Source organism: Vipera ursinii, assembly GCF_947247035.1.
Source record: "Vipera ursinii genome assembly, chromosome: 2".
In the NCBI taxonomy this organism is placed as follows: domain Eukaryota; kingdom Metazoa; phylum Chordata; class Lepidosauria; order Squamata; family Viperidae; genus Vipera; species Vipera ursinii.
The window spans coordinates 173,200,102-173,213,191 of NC_139513.1; the positions used below are offsets into that span (position 1 = coordinate 173,200,102).

Below are 13,090 nucleotides of genomic sequence, written 5' to 3' on the forward strand. Positions count from 1 at the left end.
GGTATTGTGTCCAGATCTATGGTGTAATTGTGTATGTGTAAGAGAGAAAGAAGGAAAAATGATAAGGAATATGGGTTCCTGCAAACACAGACAAATATCATGCTCTAAGGCAGAAATCAGAGATCACAATGTGTGCATATATTAAGCCCTAAGGTTATTCTGGCTTAGTATATTACCATACATTAAACCAGTTGTGTCATGTTTTTGGCTTAGAACAGTGTTGGGATGCCCAACATTTAGAAAATGCTTAACTGGAATCTGTTGGTATGTCATAAACCTTCTCCCAAACAAAAGAGAACCAATTCTTTAGATATTCATTTTTTTTTTAAAAAAACGGTCCAATGGTGTGTAATTCCTAGGTTCTTCTGTTTGCCACTTACCTTGAGATGATATTCTTTTTTATTGTTGACAATGCTCTGCGATCTACCTGAGGTAGGTCCAGCTCACCCAAGGTCTTTGTTCTTGAAGCAGCTTAGGAGAATGCTCTTCTGTAGCTTCTAGACTACAAAAACTGCAAAAACACACTGTATTCTCACACAATTTTCAGAGGCTCCAGAGGCTGTGAAAGAGTGTCCTTTTGTGTGACTTCTGGAGGGTCTGGAAGCTGCGTGAGAGTACATGCTATTCTCACATGGCCTTTACAGCCTCCGAAAGTCGTGCAAGAAAAAGTTGTACTTTTGAGAATAGTTGTTGGGTGTTGGTGAATGCTGATGTGTCACCCAAAACCTTTGACATGCGTGTCATGAGTTCACCATCACTGGCTTAGAATATTATGCAAATCTTATATTAGGTGCAAAGGATCAAGACCTTACATTAAGTTGCAGTTCATGGATTTATCCCTATACATAAGACTCTATTCAACTAAAGTTCAATACTAAATTGGTGCCTGATAAGGGTCAATGGAATTCAAGAGGAGTTGGATTTGGATCTCTGTAACAACGTAATGATTCTAAGGTGATGACATGCTTAACTCCGCTCCCTGCTCTGCCTGCTCTTCTATGTATATTTAGTTATGGTTTCTTCAAAAAAATAAATGTGGGCAGGCCTGTAGTGCAGATATAGAATCAGAATTAGGCAACCTATATGTATTGATTTAAATCAGACATGTCAAACACAAGGCCAAGGGGCCGGATGTGGCCCGCGAAATGGTTTCATGTAGCCCGCGAAGCCATCCTGGAAACAGTGAGGGAACGGCCCCCACTGCCTTGGCCCTGGCCCAGAGACCCTCCTTCTGCCAGAGACCCTCAGATCTGTCCCACTCCTGCCCAGGCCTCCATAGGCACCCTTGATGCGAACGATGTAGAGCTGGCCATGCCCACCCAGTAGGCCATATGCACTCTAGCCACGCCCACCCAGTAGGCCATGCCCACCCAGGCCACACCCACCTGGCTCCTTGAGGGCAACCGCAATGCTGATGCGGCCCTCAATGAAATTGAGTTTGACACCCCTGATTTAAATGAACTTGCTGAATATGAGTCTTGCTTCTTAGAGATTCCTAAGATAACTGCAGAAAGATCAGTTTTCATATTATTAGATTTTCAATTTCACATTTTTAGTATCTATAATTCAAGACAACGAACATACCTAATACTCTTACTTCCCATGTTCCCTGCAATAAGAGTCCTGTGAGGTGGGTTGGGCTCAGAGAGAGAGAGAGAGAGAGAGAGAGAGAGAGAGAGAGAGAGGGAGGGAGGGAGGGAGAGGGAGGTTACTGTATCTGTGACTGAGCATTATGTGTAAACTCAGCCACTGTAGTTTATTCAATAAGCCATTATTAACTTAACCTTGACTTAATGCAAATCTTTTTCTCCACTAGTTCTGCCTGTGTTCACAAATAAATGACCACAGGGCAAATTTATCCATCTCTTTTTGTCAAAGATACTTGCTGTAATTTAGCTGTTTTAAATGCTGATCAGTGCCAAGAAGCATGCTAAACAAAATATAAGTGTGATTCAATCCCTCCATGTCAGAGAAAAATTATTTGAAGGATGGGAATAATTTAGGAGGCAGATATATTCCACTTTATGCACGATACATTGCACTGTAAGCCAACACTATCCCTAGTTTAATTTTCATCTTTTCATAATTACTTATCAAGCAACATTAATTAGGTATCTTCCTGATTTTTCAACTTTGCATATACTCTTCCCACTGTGGTTATTTAACAAATATGGTCTGCTTGTAAAGAATGTCTTGTAACTGTAAGTGTGACAAACTGTAATTATGTCAAATCATAGGAAGTATATCCCCATTTGGTTATATCAAAATATTTTAAGAGCTAACAGATATACGAGTAGCATGATTTACTTTATACAAATGTGAACTTGTTTTAGATGCATATTTATTGTAATTACTTTGAAGATAATCAATTTTGCAGGTGGAGAAGAAGGAAAAATGAATGCACGCATTGTTATTATTATTCACTTTGAATGCTGCCCAGCTCCAGCCAACTTTGGGCAGCTAATTGTATTCTTTCAAAGCTGCAGAAATCTATCAAAACTACACTAGCACATTCTGCCTGAATATTAGACCTGATTTTATTTTTCTCCCCCCCTGGTAGTTATTTTACAAAATTTCTCATGCCTTTTTCTAAGCAGTAATGTTGCTCTGTCACCAGAGGGCAGCAGTACCTGGGAAATATGAAAAGCAAATTGCCAGAACTGCCAACTTGTGACTCTTCATTGGTCACAAGTGAGAAGGATAGACTGAAGAATTATACAGGAGGGAGGGGCAACTGAGTGCTTCTTGTTGGCTGCGTTTACGCTGTAATTAAGGTGGAATGCCTTAACTGCAGCTATTGCCCAAATTCTGCAGTGAAACTCTCATCCTTAACTTTCATTTCTGATGTCATCCAAGTATGAGGGTTAATATAAGATTATTCATCCCCCCCCCCATTCATTTGTTCAGTTTATACACTTGCTTGTCTCAAAATCATAACTCTGGGCGGTTAACAACATAAGAAATATTAAAACATAAAACTATATAAACAACACACACATATACAGTTGAGATACAAATATGTAAGAAATAAGCATAACCGTTACACAAGCTTTGGTACCCATCCCCAACCTGAAAGGGTATGAAAGACATTTTTTTTGAACTCCTGGAAGAAAACAGTTTAGGGAATAACCCAGAAATATGCAATAAACAACTTGAGGTTTCAAGAGAGTAAATCTGAATACTGAGGATTATTCATACTAAAAATTGCATCTGACATAAAGCAAAAAATATTCATATTATATTATACTGTGATTGACTCAGCCTTCCATCCTTCTGAGGTCACTAAAACGAAGCCCAAGATTGTTGTGCTGACTCTGTAAACCACTTAGAGAGGGCTATAAAGTGGTATATAAATCTAAGTGTTATTGCTATTGTTATTATAACAAATTGGTTTTTAAACTTTTTCTAAGCAGCCTCTTCAAGGCAGATCAACCTTTATCTTCTAGACAATTAGCCAAGATGCTGGAACTGCTGCAGATGGGATTCTTGTAACCAGAGTGTCTCCTCCACCCTGTCCAGAGGGACTACAACTTTCATAAACCAAAGAATGTCAGCTGATCCTACTTCCAAGCAAACCAGCCCTGGCCTCAGTTTGTTGGAATATCTGGAACCAAGCTGGTCTGGATACTTTATATGAACAGCTTTTGTGGCTGTTTTGTAGCCAGGAGGTTGCATTTGTCTTTGACTTCCCTTGGGAAAAAAGCTTTATTTTGTGTTGTAGCTAGGAAACCAGGATTATCAGCTATAACAAAGGGAGGTTAGCTGAGTCCTTTTTTAATTATTACCTGAGACAGGAAGAATTGTGGAAAAAACAGTAAGAGCTCCAGTTTTACTACGTCTGAATGTGAGATTTATTCAGTGCCATGGAACAGCAATGGAGATGAGTATCTTCAAGTGTGAGTAATGTCACTGTCCTAAAAAGAACTGAGTCCTAAACATCTTGTCTGCAAAAGATGGACCCTGCCTTTCAATTTTGCTCTTAATATTTGGCTGAAGGTTCTCATGGTTTACATTAAGGATAGAAAAGAAATTCAGGGAAATTGGGGTTCAAAGCATCTCAGTGTTGGGGTATTCTGTACAATGAAAGCGGCCCTCTGGAAAACACTCCTCAAAAGAAGGACTTTTTTCAAGGGACACAAACTGACTGGAGCAAATTTAATTTTCAGATTTTTTTTATGATGCCTGTGCTGTAAAAGAGCTTGATGTCACTGCCTTCTTAAAATTCTAGCATCATGTTCTTGTTTTATCTGTTGTTTGGGCTAGATTTACAAAAACATTTCCCCCATCAAATGTTTCCAGATAGTGTTGGACTACCAGAAGTACCCTGAAATTTCAGACGTGCTGGGGAGTGGTAGAAATTGTACTCCTGATCCATTTACTGGATATCCAATTGGGAAAGGGTAGAGATCAAAGGCTCTCATCCATCATCCAAATCCTAATGGGCAAGTTGCATTGAATGATAAAAATCAGTGTTCAACAAATTCAGGGGGTCCCCTCTTTTACCTTTATTTCACAAATATGCTAGTGATCATGGAGAAGGGAACATTCTGTGAGCATTATCATAACCTCCAGGAAAAAGCAACCTGCAGTAATAACTAGATTCTGATCTATTGATCAGTTCATATTGGAATTCACATATATGAAATTCCAAGAGGATCTTCATTTCCCTTTTCCCTCTATCCTCAGATAGCCTCTAGCGAAGAAAAACCTTGTGTGTTCATTTTATGCTTGGGTTCATGGTGTGTGTGATCTGTTACAGACTGTCAAAGGAATTTGAAAAATTACTCTCAAAGCATTTCCTTTTGCTTGCAAACCAAAAAGCACATTCGCAAGTTGATACAGTATGAGAAAATTGCAGTATTTGCAAGTACCGTATGTTTTATTATCCATTAAACTAAAATTTGAGCTAATACACATTGAAAACTACTTTATAGCCAACCTGCTTTCTCTAGAGCTCAGTAACAACTGTACCAGCCTTTCCCAATCTACTAATCTTCAGACAATCCTGTTGTTTGTAGGACTTGGCAGATGGCATTGGACTGGGGATGGATGTGCTGCATTGACTAGAAGGCAGAATCTGTCCTATAGTTGGTATAACAAGGCTGTCAAAAATCTGGAAAAGCAATAGGTGGCAGCAGAGTTAGGAATTTCTGTATTTCTTTGCTAAGTCGAATGGTAGCTTGTTTTTTGTATGTAAAGACCCACTAAATTATAGAATTCAAGAAAAACTTGAATTTTTAGGAATTCTTGAACAATTGTAAGTCTCCTTAAGGAGAGGGAGAAGAATGATCAACCTCTCTTGGATCTGGTACCTTTAAGAACTGCTAAATTTGACAATCATTTTATTCATTCCCATTTAAGACACCAATCTAGAACCCTGGAGATTGTGAGTTCCAGTCCCACCTTAGCCATGAAAGCCAGCTGGGTGACGTTAAGCCAGTCACACGCTTTGAGCCCAATTTATCTCACAGGGTTGCTGTTGTGGGGAAAACAGGAGGAGGAAAAAATGTTAGATCTGATGGTTGCCTTGAGTTATTTATTGAAATAATAAAAAGGTGGAAAATAAATAAACAAATAGGAAATTACCTGCTAATTTCTGCAGACCACGTTCTTAAAAATCAGTTGATGATTCTAGGTGTCAAAGCAAGAACATCTGATGTTAGCAGCATTGACATCCTTTGAAGAGTTTCATCTGTTGGAACCGTGACACCAGGTTTTGGAGTGGGAAATATCTAGATTCAATTGCGCTTGCAGATCTTGCACTGTCTCAGAAATGGCAGGATTTTCATTTGGGGATACATTTGTTATTGAAGTAGAAATGGTAATGGTAAGCATATCCATATGCATATGGTCATTTAAGTGTCTTTCTTTTCAGGTGCTAAATGTCTGTAAGAAGAATAGCTATAGGCTGGGGAAAGTACTGAGATTTTGGATTATTTAATTTATGAAAGATGCATTATATTTCATTAGGCTTCACTCTACTTTGGGTGGGGAATGGTGGAACTTGTTTCCGTGCCCATATTTCTCTTTCTGTGTGGCTTTTTTTTCTTTCTTTTCCTCCTTTTTATTTAATTGATACTTATTTTCCACTGGCATTTGCGTTTCATGAGTTTTTCTGTGCCTTCTATTCACACTGCTGCGCATATATGTTGAAGAACCATTTTCTCAAATCACTTAATGTTATTTTAAAGTTATTTAAAGATAAACAGCGAGATGCTAGTCTACCTTGTCAAGCTGGAAAGAATCCTTCCTCTCGTCAGGTTCATAGCTTGTCTCAAAACATTTAGGAACAAAAAAGCCAGCATTTAACATGTTAATTCAGAGGTACTCCCTGCCTGGTCCCTTTGTCCCAGCCCTCTACTTCTGTCTAACATGATCAGCTGATGGGGTGGGAGAGAAGAGAAGAGAGTTACACCCTGCATGTTTCTGTGCCTCCACGCATCCTCCAAAGAGGGATGACCTGAGCCCCTTTTCTAGGCTCCTTGGATCCCCCTTGGATCCCCCCCTTGCTCTGAAGAAGTGGGTGGGGCAAGTGTGAGAAGGAAGACGTTTGCAGGAAGAAGATCCCCACGAAGAAGCACAGAAGGGTTATGGAGTCTGACCTGTGAGTGAATCCTTAACTATTTCTCCTGCTAGGGATGGATGTAGTGTGGGATACGTAAGGAACTTGAAGGCAGCTGCTGATCGATCCAGGGCAATGTTACAGAGTACAGTGTTGCCAATCAGGAAGAGCCACTATCAGAAGGAAGGGGTGGGGGAGGAGTCATTGGTAAAGCAGTGGCCAATTGCTGATGGGTGTTTGCTGGCGCCTGCTGAAGGCTGAGTCTTATGTTAGAGAGGGACTTTGGTCAGATCCAGCTGGGGAGGTGTATTTTCCCTTAAATGAGTGGATGCGCTCAGCCAACTTGGAGTAGTTAATGCTGAACTAGTAGGAAACTTGCTCTTTTGTTTGCTAATCTTTTGAGGTATTCCTAAAGGAATTAGAGAGATCCAAAGGCAGAGGTGCAAGTTGTTAGCTGTCATCTAGGCTTGGCGGGAGGAAAGGTGAAGAATTCCTGCGGGAAGTTGCCAGTCAGTTTCTTCTCTGTGCCTGCAAGGAATGTTTCCGTTGTGGGGGAAAAAGCCGGGAGGGGAGGAAATAGAGGTATGTGAGATTGAAAGGAATGTCAGATTTACCGAATGACCCAAGCTTGTTAGAGCAAAATATGGCAAATGGATATGAGGAAGTAGCCTAATATTGGAAACGAAGGCTTTTTCAGTGATCCTATTATTCTTAGGTTTCAGGTCACATCTTTCAGGAGACACCATGGCTCCAATGGTGTGACTGAAATATATCTTCATCTTACTTTTCATCTTCTTAAGAGCCGTATTTTCATACCAAGCTGTCGCAGTATTCATTTCCCCATTCTTGCCCTCTCATGCTGCACTTTATGAATTGCATCAGCAAGTCACATTAGTGAATTCAGTGATATGTGCACATTGTTGTAACCAGGAAGCCGAGCATGTTTACAGCTCTGTAGTCTGCAGAGCCTGCAGTAGAAAGGAAGAGGGATCTGAGGTCAGAAGGAAAAAGAAATTGCGAGAGAGCCATTTGAGAATATTTTGAGTAACAACGGAGTGTAGCAAAAAGTGGGTTGAATGGGGGAAAAAGAAAGAAAAAAAAGAGAATCAGCTGGAATCTAGGGTGCTCCTATATTTTGGTCACATACAAAGGGCTATGATATAAAAATCCATGTTTTGGAGATCCTGCTTCCACTAGTAGCATCTGTTCAGTTGTTCTTGGAAATGAGAATTAGGGACTATGATAATGATCAAGCCCTGATCACGGCAGCACAAGAATGGGTGCTAAGTGCCACATCCATAGAGACAGGGCTTTACCACATTTATATAGGACCAAAGTGCAGACTATGCAGAGAGGCCTCTGAGACAGTTCAACACATAATGACAGGGTGTAAGATGCAGGCAGGAATGGTATACATTGAACAACACAATCAAGTAGCTGGCTTTGAATACAGGAACATCTGTATAGCGTATGGGCTAGATCTTCTCAAATCCAGGCAGGAGATTCCGTAGAAGGCCATGGAGAATAAATGGGATAAGATCCTGTGGGACTTCCAGATCCAGACAGACAGGCAAATACTACCCAATCAACCAAACATCATGGCAATAGATAAGGTGGTGATAGACGTAGCAGAGCCAAGTGTCAGTAACATCAGTTAGAAGGATTATGAAAAGTTGGAGAAGTATCAGGGCCTGAAGGAAGAACTAGAGAGGAAGTAAAGGCCAAAATAATCCTGGGACTGGGACTGGGACTCCTCAGCTGGGAGAATTTTTTTTTAAATTTTTTTTATTTATTTTAATTCCATTTATATCCCGCCCTTCTCCGAAGACTCAGGGCGGCTTACAAGCTTAGCAGTAGCCTTCATTCTATGTATATGCCTGCTTATTAGGGCTTTCACACACACCCCAAGCGGCATTATTACAAAGTCAGCTTAATTGCCCCCAACAATCTGGGTCCTCATTTTACCTACCTCGGAAGGATGAGTCAACCTTGAGCCTGGTGGGACTCGAACCTGCACTAATTGCAGGCAGCTGGTGTTACTTAAGGAGGCATTAGCCCACTGCTCCACCAAGGCTCTTGACCTCCAATAGATCCCAGGAACAACCTCAAAAGAGTGCAGTGCTAGGAGCAGGTAAGAATTCACAGAACCCTCAAACTCCCAGGCCTCTGGTAGAGGATCCGGGACTGAGGAAGACAGATGCTACCCATAGTGGGTGAGAAGGGAATTTTTGACACACACACACACACACACACACACACACACACACACACACACACTGGTTAATGATCAGAAATAATGGGACTTGTAGCCTGATGGCAGTTGGGGCAGCATAGCTATCCCAGCCTTGAACCCATCTAGAAAAGTAGTACTTTTCCAGTGTATGTCCTTTAATTAAAAGCCAGGGGTTTGGTGCACACATCCCACCTGCTAGCTTTGCCTCCTGTTGTAGAAGGTACCCAGAAATGTTAAGGTTTACTCGATAGTGAAGCAAAGGCATTCTGCACATGGCAATGGCACTTTTTATTTTTCCTTTTTGCCTGGTGCAATACTTAGGATAGGCCAGGGGAAGGCAGGGGCCTATATACGCTCAACAGCGCTGAGGGTGGGGTAGCCTTGAGTGCTCCAAATGAGATTTCCCCACAGCAATGAATACAAGTCAGTCCTTATATGGAAGGAAATAAAGCTGTACCCGGCATGGAATCTCTCCTGTCTCTGCTTTTGCCATTTGCTGCCCTTTTTCATTCTGTGTTCCATAACTGAATTAGATCCATAGCAAATGAGTGCCATTCCCATCTGGAATTTACCTCCTCCCCATCTCACCCGCTTTAAGATTGATTGATTTGTTTGCTTCTTTATTTGGCAGCAGGGACAGCGAGTGAAGTGAAATTGAAAAACCAGCACTTGATCTTAATAAATCGGAGGATACACACACCCACTCAGGTTTTATGGTTAAAAATAGGTTCTGGACCTGAGCCCTGTTGAAATCCCTGTGCTAAGTACAGCAGAAGAAGCTTTCTGTGTCTTTGGAGGCTGGAATGCAGAGCCTTTGATGGGGCTTACCTTAGCCTCTTTTTTTTTGGCTCCTCTGCTCCCCCTCCTCCAAACTGGTTTCTTCATTTGTGGGTGGGTCGAGGATTTGCAAATTTATGGTCCTCAAGTCATTGTTTTTTCCTTTCCCCATGCCGGTTATCTCATAGTACGTGGCTGAGAAAATCCTAGGATTTTTGTGGTGTGGTCTTCCTCGTTCTCTCTCTTTCTGGGGCCTGGCTGGGGCTAGACTGCAATCCTCCCCAGTGTATTTCTCTTGACTTGCAGGGGGTGTGGTATTGTTTGGGGTTAGTCCAAAAGTTGCTGGTTTCCCTCTTCTTTGGCTTTCTTTTCAGGAGGCCCTTTCTTTTAACCTTGTATAGCCATGAGAGTAAATCCCGAGTCTTTAGCTGCACGTTACATGCTTTCCTTTTTCCATTGGATGCCCCAGTCCGTGTCCCCATCTTGAGTCTTCAAAATAAGAAGCATCCTGTACCTTTCTGGGAAGAAGGGAGGGTATTGTGGGTCAAATAGTCATTGAGCTGGGAAGGCAGAATCACAGGGAGGGGCCAGGAGGTTCCCTCTGTTGCAGACTATGCTGTTTGCTGCACTGGCTTCCAGTTGCCTTCCGGGTGAAATTCAAGGTGCTAGTGATGACATACAAAGCCCTACATGGCGTGGGTCCGGATTACCTATGGGAGCACCTACTGCCAGCGTCAACATCCCTCCGCCCAGTGCGCTCCCACAGAGAGGGCCTCCTCAGGGTGCCACTGGTCAGAGAATGCCAGCTGGTGACCCCCAGGGGGAGAGCATTCTCGGTGGGTGCGCCAATCCTCTGGAACCGCTTACCAGCTGAAATCCGGATGGCCCCCGACCTTCGCTCCTTCCGGCGTGATCTAAAAACTTATCTATTCCAACAAGCAGGCCTGGCCTGATGGATTTGGGTTTTAAAATTTTCTCACTTTATTGCTTTATTGTATTCTTACTTTATTGCTCTGTACACCGCCCTGAGTCCTCCGGGAGAAGGGCGGTATATAAAACAAACAAACAAATAAATAAATTAATAAATTTGTGTAGCAGGCTGACAGAGGATCTCTAGGTCACCTTGTCATTCAAGCTCCCCCTCCCCCGTACGCTGTTTTTTTTTTTAAAAAAAAACAAAACAAAAAAAAGTATGTCCAACCTCTGGTACTTCTTACCCAATTTCTTGACTCTTCCTATGGAATGCGTAACTCCCTTATTGAAAGTGGTCCATGCTTTAGGCTGTCTCTCAGCCAGTGGCTCACTGTTATGCCTCTTCATGTCCTTGACTCCTAATGCTTTCTTGCTCCCTCGCATTAGGCCGCTCATGGTTGTGTGCTGGTCTGGGGTGCCCTTGTACCTCCTTTCTGCTCCTAGCTCCTGTGGCATTTTGGGCCTCACATCCTTATCCCTGGGAACTGCCGCTGTCTGTTTTCTCTCTCTCTCTCTCTTCCTTTCTTCCTCTCTTCCCTGGCCTGGTGTGTGTGGCTGAGTCTCTTTGTTTGGCTTGGGGGCGTTGCTATGTTTTTTTTTCTGTTCGTTTAGTGCTGTCCTTCTTTTTCTTGACTGTGGTTTTTTTTCTTCTCTTTTCCTTCCCTTTCTTTCTTCCCCCCCATTTCGGCATGCACCTTTCATCTATCTTCCTATATATCAAACTCCCCCCTTTATTCCCCCTCCTTCCATCCACCCCTCTTATCTTTCTCTCTTTTTCCTGTCTCTCTCTGTTGCTCCGTCTCTGCTGCCTTCTGTAGGTCGTCCACGTGTCCCACTCTGCACCAGTACTGCTGCTCTGCTCAGTCGCTTCTCCACTCGCAACTAGCTTCCCCTGCCAGGCACACAGGCTGCAGGTAAGCCACTGAGAATCCCCACCCACCCACCCACCCACGTCCTCACTCAAAGCCATTGTCATATCTTGACATGCCACCCGATCCACAAATCCAGCATCCCTTAGAAGGTTTTTGAGGCAGTGCTGGGGTGGAGGGGAAAGGGCCTTCTTGCAGAGGAGATGTGTTGATCTACCATTTCCACCATTCACAACCCGGAGCCCTAGGTGGGAAGGAGACTTACAGCACTGAAAAGCTTGGCCTTTCTGGGATCTTCCTCACTCCTGGCAAGCCGTTCTGATCCCCAAGTCAGGATTCCAGAATCCCATGGCCACCGGGATTCTGGAGTTACCACGACAGCTTTGGGTAGGGACCTCAGCCAGGCCACATTTAGGTGAGCCCTGGATGGGATATTTTTTCAGAAAGTTGCCTTCTTTCCTATTTTTTCACTATTGCTGTCTATTTTCTTGCAGCTGTTTTCTCGGCCCAATCTGTGAACCTTCCAAAGGGGATGGGCAACCAAAGGAGAAGCTGTTGTTTATTCTTTCAAGGCAGGCAATAACAGTAGCTGGAACTATAGAGGCAGGGCTCTGCTGTGGGCATTCCCTTGGCCGTAGCTGCCAACTCTGATGCCAGCTTGATGAAAAGAGGAGGCTTTTCCCCAGCATAAGGGAATTCTGGATTTCATTTTCTCCATGATCACACCATTTTTATACCTAACCCCTGTCACAGCTCAGTCTTCCCCAATTCCTGCTGTCCCATATGTTTGATTTCAATTACATTTCATCAAAAGCTACTTCATTCTCCCCATTCTACTCCCTTCAGCCTAGGTTAGGCAAGAAAAATAATTTTAGTGTAAGTTTCTGAGACCCTGCGGTTTTCTGTTCAGGGGGCTCAGGCAGAAATTGTGGATATGAACACAGGAGGCTTGTGAGGCTTGTAAGAATATACATCAAGTGTCTCAGATAGGGACTATGGCAGCATGATTAAGGGACCATTAAATGACAAGAATATCTGTATCAAGAAGTGCATTTTGACACTGAATTTCAGCATGGAGGAGTTGCTAATTTTGTTTATTTTTTCTCTTTTTCTTGGCATGCAAGTGTGCTTATATGTGTGCATTTATGTGTATATTTAAAACTTGTTCCTACTTTTCTATGCAGTAATAGTCCTTAGAGATGTGGACCATTACTTCTTAAGTTTGTTTGTAAAACCGGCATAGCTTTTCTTGTGACACTAACGGGTTTACTATGAAATGAGCTTTGGACCATTTCGTCAAATTCTTGGAATATTATTCTAACTTTTTAGAATATTTATTACATATTTAGAATATTATTCTGGAATGTTGTTGGACTCCTAACTTATTAAATGTGTTTAATAAGCTAGACACCAACCTGCAAAAGCTCATGCCATAATAAATAAAGCAAAGTAAGTGAGTCTTTCAAAGGCCATAAGATTTTGTTACTTCTGCAGCACACTTTCATGACTGTTCAGTTTTTCTGATTGCTGATCTTTTTTTTTATTTCCAACATGTCTTCTGTTAGTTTTATGGCTTTTAAAAATATGGTGCCTAACCAGAAATAACACATGTACTAGAAAATGAATATCCCAAGTGGCCCAGGAATGTAGCATGCGTGAATGATTGTGATAGAAGGT

At 42.3% G+C, this 13,090-nt stretch overlaps 1 protein-coding gene across 4 annotated transcripts in view; it reads left to right on the forward strand.

Annotated features, from left to right (window-relative positions):
- The window catches only part of IQSEC2 (IQ motif and Sec7 domain ArfGEF 2), a 158,299-nt gene that overhangs the window by 63,422 nt on the left and 81,787 nt on the right, over nt 1-13,090 (forward strand). Inside the window, exon 1 of one of the 4 annotated variants that reach the window (XM_083357124.1) lies at nt 6,379-6,604. The exons of the other annotated variants lie outside the window; for them this stretch is intronic. Within the exon in view, the coding sequence (XP_083213250.1) occupies nt 6,591-6,604 (14 nt within the window). The 5' untranslated portion in view covers nt 6,379-6,590. Of the gene's footprint in view, nt 1-6,378; nt 6,605-13,090 lie in introns of those variants that run through there. 4 annotated transcript variants of the gene reach the window in all.